We start from the raw sequence: 5,522 nt of genomic DNA, 5'->3' as shown, positions 1-5,522 counted from the left end.
GCAGAGACGGGCTCAGAGGGCGGGGTCCTGGCCCCCTCACCTGGCAGAGACGGGCTCAGAGGGCGGGGTGGGGGCCTGGCCCCTCACCTGGCAGAGACGGGCTCAGGGGGCTGAGGCCTGGCCCCTCACCTGGCAGAGATGGGCCCGGGGGGCGGGGGCCTGGCCCCTCGCTTGGCAGAGATGGGCTCAGGGGGGGCAGGGGCCTGGCCCCCTCACCTGGCAGAGATGGGCTCAGGGGGCAGGAGTCTGGCCCCTTGCCTGGGAGAGATGGGCTCAGGGTGTGGGGAATGGGGCAGGGGCCTGTCCCCTCTAGGGGGCGCCGGCTCCCATCCGGCCCCACAGCAGGGACTGGCTGGCTTGGGGTGCGGGGAATGGGGCAGGGGCTTGTCCCCTCTAGGGGGCGCCGACCCCGATCCCCATCTCAGATAGCTGAGATTTGGGGTGTCCAGGCAGCATCCACCCACCGTGGTGAGATCAGCTCCCAGCCCCCCCAACCCCCTGGACTCCCCTAAGAACTGACTGATAACATCCCACGTGGGGGATTAGCTGGAGAGGGGGGACCAGGGGGTCCGTGTCTCCTTCCCCCCTGGGGGATTGGCTGCCCCCAAACCCCAACCCCGTCCATCCCTGAGAGATCAGCCCCCCAGGCCCAGCCCCCTGGTACCGGTGCATTTCCGAGTGGCCTCCTCCGGCTGCGCCCCCGGGCGGGTGAGTTTACATTTAAAATCGTCCTCCCAGAACTCGGCGAACCAGATATTGCGGCGATTGTTCTCCAGCGAGCGCGAGGTGAAATACTGATCGAAGCCTGCGGTGGAGAGACCGGGGGGTCAGTGGGGGGCGCCATGGAGCAGGGGCTGGGCAGGGTGCGCTCTCCTTTGGTAGGCAGGGCCGGGTGCTGGGGGCCGAGGAGTGCAGGGTTCAGTGAGGGGACTGGAGGGTGCAGTGGTGCAGGCAGCGGGGAGTTCAGCGTGGGTACTGGGGGGTTGCGGTGCTGTGGGCAGCAGGGGGTTCAGTGTGGGGAATGGGGAAGTGCGGTGCTGCGGGCAGTGGGGGGTTCAGTGGGGGAACTGGGGGGGCGTGATGCTGTGGGCAGTGGGGGGTTCAGCCCAATGGGGGGGTCCCTGTTACCTTCGATGGACGCCCGCTTGGGCAGGATGGTGACGGCTCCTTCGGCCACTTCCTCCTGCCGCAGGATGGGCGAGATCTTGGAGCCCCAGCTGTCCGAGCCGACCCACAGGAAATGCCCTGTCAGGTTGGCGCGACGTGTGGCCTCCAGCACCCGCCTGCAGGGGGCGACAGTGAGTGGGTGAGTCCTGAATTCCCAGGGGGCTGGGCCGGGGGCGGGGAGCCCCACACTCACTTGATGTCGTCCTCGTTGGCGAAGATGATGATGCCGCGGGCGTTGGGCGTCTCCATCAGCCGCTTGATCAGCTTGTCGAACTCGCCTGCCCTGGGCTCCCGCGGGATCTTCATGGACTGAGCGATGCAGACGCCGCCTGCGGGGGGGCGACAGGGAGCCCCCGTCATGGGGAGCGGTGCCCCTCACTCCCGACCTGCAGCCCCCGCTAGCCCAATCCTTCAACCCCAAGCCTTGCTGGTGCCCCTCACTCCCGACCCGCAGCCCCTGCTAGCCCGGCCCTGCCTCCTCACAGCCCTGCCCTCCCCAGCTCTGCCGGTGCCCCTCACTCCTGACCCACAACCGCTCACCGGCCTCGCGGGAGATCTGGACGAAGGCCTCCACCCCGCTTTCGCCGTAGTTGCCCTCGGAGGCCAGCGTGGAGACGTAGTTCCAGCCCAGCGCCTTCACCACGTCCAGCATGGCCTGGGCCTGGTACGAGTCGGGTGGCACCACCCGGGAGAAGTAGTCATAGCGATTGTTGTCGCTGAGCTCGGGGGCAGTGGAGGCGTAGCTGATCTGGGGGATCTGGGGGGCAGAAGGGCAGGAGATCGACAAGGGGCACCCGGCCCCTGCACAGACCCGGGGGTTGCCCAGAAAATCCCCGCACCCAGGAGCTTCCGGACTCATCAGCGGAGACCCGTTAGCCAGGGTGGAAGGAGATTGGTGGTAGAGCTGGGGTAGAACCCAGGAGTCCTGGCTTCCAGCCCCCTGCTCTAACCCACCAGACCCCACTCCCCTCCCAGAGCTGGGATGGAACCCAGGCTGGAGTCCTGGCTCCCAGCCCCCCTGCTCTAACCCACCAGACCCCACTCCCCTCCCAGAGCTGGGGAGAGAACCCAGGAGTCCTGGCTCCCAGCCCCCCTGCTCTAACCACTAGACCCCACTCCTCTCCCAGAGCAAGGGGAGAACCATTGCAACTGGGGTGCATCTGGGATATCAGTCTGATTTTATCCATCCCCTCACGTCTAGGAGACTCCCCGCCCTCAGCTCCCCGCCCCGGCCACTCACGGCGAAGAGCCGCAGGACATTGGCCACCATGATGGAGACAGAGCTGGCGGAGGCGCCGACTACGGCCACGACCCGCTCGGGTCGGGTGAGGAGGGGGGGCCGGCCGTCAGCACAGTGCACGTCCGACGTGTCCTTCTGGATCAGGGCCTGGACGAAGGTCAGCGACTGCTCCAGGGCGTAGGTGTCCCGGGAGCAGGTGTCCAGGATGCGGGCACCCAGGGTGAGGTTGGGGAGCAGCTGGGGGTCGGCGTTGATCTGGTCCAGGGCGTAGAGCATGGCCTCCATGCGGTGGATCCCCTTCTCCTTCTTCACCTCGCCGCACGGCACCCCAGCCGGGCCCCGGGCGTGCACCGGGAACAGGCCCCCCAGCGTCACGTCCCCCTCGATCCGGATGGAGAAGGGCTGGGTGCCTTGCTGACCCCCAGCCCCACAGCCCCACAGCAGCAGCAGCAGGGGGGGCCATGGCTGCCCCATGGCTGGGCTGGCCCCGGGCGCTTCACGGCCTGGAGGGGGAAGTGGGGTAGGGAAATGGGGCAAGCCGCAGGCTGGATGGGCCCTGGGGGCCAGGGGCTGGTTCACTTGGGCACCGTCCCTGGGGCACCTTATTGTTCCTGGTCCCCCGGCCCATGGCCAGCACTCTCCTCCGTTTGCCCCCGACCACTGGCCAGAACGAGACCCTCCCTGCCATGGCCCTGGAGAGAGAGAGGCTGTGAGGAGGGGCAGCTGGGTTGGCCTGGAGTGTAGCTATCGATCCTCACACCCACCATCTGTCCCTCCGCCCACCCATCCATCGCCAGACACCCCATCCATCCGTCTGTCCATCCATCGATCCATCACCAGATACCCCATCCATCCATCCATCGCCAGACACCCCATCCATCCATCCATGCATCCATCCATTGCCAGACACCTCATCCATCCATCGCCAGACACCCCATCCATCCATCCATGCATCCATCCATTGCCAGACACCTCATCCATCCATCGCCAGACACCCTATTCATCCCTCCATTGCCAGACACCCCATCCCTCCATTGCCAGACACCCTATCCATCCATCCATCCATTGCCAGACACCTCATCCATCCATCCATCCATCCATCCATCGCCAGACACCCCATCCATCCATCCATCCATCCATCCATCCCACTACCCGTCCATCCATCCATCCATCCGTCCATCACCAGACACCCCATCCATCCATCCATCCATCTCCAGACACCCCATCCATCCATCCATCCATCACCAGACAACCCATCCATCTCTGCATCCATCCTCATACCCACCATCCCCCCATGCACCCCTCCATCCCTCCCTGCTCACATGCCCGGTGGCTGTGGGGTGAGTTTCTCCCCATCTCCCCATCCCACTGTCCATCCGTCCATTGATCTGTCCACCCCCTTCATTCTTTCCCACCCCTTCCCTCATGCCTGTTCCTTTTCAACAGCCCCTGCCCCCCCGACACCCTGAGGGTGAGGCTGCCTCCCCCACCCCGGGATGGGGCGGAGCAAAGGCCCTGTACCCCCCCCAGCCCCAGATGGGGTGTCCGGGAGGCAGGGGCTGGGCCGGGGGGCTCTGTGCCAGGGTTTAGTGACCAGAGTGAGCTGGGGGGATGCCTGGAGCTCCCATAATGCACCAGGAGGAACCAGAATCTTGCCCCCCCACAATGCACCTGAGGGAAGTTGGCACCTCCCCCACCCCATAATACACCATGTGAACCAAGATCGTGGCCCTGCAGACTCTGAACACCCAGACCCCCAACATCTCCCCTATGTCGACCCCCTGAGCCCCCAAACATCTCCCTGGTCTGAGCCACTGAGCCCCCAACATCTCCCCCAGATCAACCCCCCGAGCCCCCAACATCTCCCCAGGATTGAGCCCCTGAACCCCCAAACATCTCCCCCGGTTCAACCCCCAGACCCCCAATGTCTCCCCTTGGTCAACCCCCTGAGCCCCCAACATCTCCCCCAATTCAACCCAAGCCCACAAACCTCTCCCCTGGTTTGACCCCCAGACCCCCAACATCTCCCCTGGATCGACCCTCTGAGCCCCCAAACATCTCCCCCAATTTCACCCCTGAGCTCCCAAACATCTCCCCTGGTTCAATCCCCAGATACCCAATGTCTCCCCTGGATCGACCCCCTGAGCCGCCATCTCCCCAGATCAAAGCCCTGAGTGCCCAGACCTGCAACTTCTTACCCAGATTGACCCCCTGAGCCGTCCGAAATCTACCCCAGATCAACACCCTGAACCCCCAGACCCCCATCTCCTTACCCCAATCAATCCCCTGAGCCCCCATGTCTCCCCAGATCGACCCCTGAACCCCTCAACATCTCCCCCAGATCAACTCCCTGAACCCCCAGACTCCTGGGGTCTCCCCGAGACTGAGCCCCTGAATCCCAAAGCCCCCGATGTCTGCCCCGGACCAATCCTCTGAACCCCTGGTCCCCAACATCTCCCCAGTTCATCCCCCCAACTCCCCCCATGTCATATCACAACCATCTCCCCTGGATTGACCCCCCGAAAGCTACCTCAGATAAACCTCATTGACACCTCCCCGAAACAACCCCCAACTCCCTCCACATCTTTCTTGGATCAACCCCCCCACGACATCTCCCAAGATGGACCCCCCAGCCCCCCAGTGTCTCTCCCAGATCGACCCCCGACATCTCCCTAGAGCCCCATCCCTGACGCGCCCCCCCCCCCAACTCCCCTTTCACAACTCACCTGGACACAGGCTTCCCGGACTCCTGGATTCTCTCCCCAGCCCCCAGCTGCATTGCCAGCTGGCTCCGGTCTGTGGCCCCCGGGGGGGAGGCAGGTCGGGGTCCCCTGGCTGGGACCAGCTGAGCCCTGGCTCGCCCCAGCCGTCCCCGTCTCCTGGCTGTGCTGGGAACAGCTGGGAGCTGCCAGGTGGGGGGGTCAAGAGGACTGGCTGGGGGGGCAGGGCTACGGGCAGCGCATTCGTCCCTCCGCTGGCTGGCACCTTCCCTCCATCGCCGGCTCTGCCCATCCCTCTGCTCTGCCCGGCTCTGCCCACCCCTCTGCCTGACTCTGCCCACCCCCCTGCCCTGCCCTGCCCCACTCTGCCCATCCCCCTGCCCAGCTCTTCCCCC

At 65.3% G+C, this 5,522-nt stretch overlaps 1 protein-coding gene across 1 annotated transcript in view; it reads right to left on the bottom strand.

The window, feature by feature from the left end:
- LOC116818918 (metabotropic glutamate receptor 6-like) overlaps positions 1-2,881 on the bottom strand; it is an 8,110-nt gene extending 5,229 nt beyond the window's left edge. The window contains 5 exon segments of the mRNA XM_032770199.1: positions 665-805; positions 1,129-1,283; positions 1,361-1,496; positions 1,708-1,924; positions 2,408-2,881. Coding sequence (XP_032626090.1) covers positions 665-805; positions 1,129-1,283; positions 1,361-1,496; positions 1,708-1,924; positions 2,408-2,881 — 1,123 coding nt within the window.
- Positions 2,882-5,522: the final 2,641 nt, after the last annotated feature.

This window comes from Chelonoidis abingdonii, chromosome 11, assembly GCF_003597395.2.
Source record: "Chelonoidis abingdonii isolate Lonesome George chromosome 11, CheloAbing_2.0, whole genome shotgun sequence".
Lineage (NCBI taxonomy): Eukaryota > Metazoa > Chordata > Testudines > Testudinidae > Chelonoidis > Chelonoidis abingdonii.
This window is presented reverse-complemented; position numbering and strand designations above follow the sequence as displayed.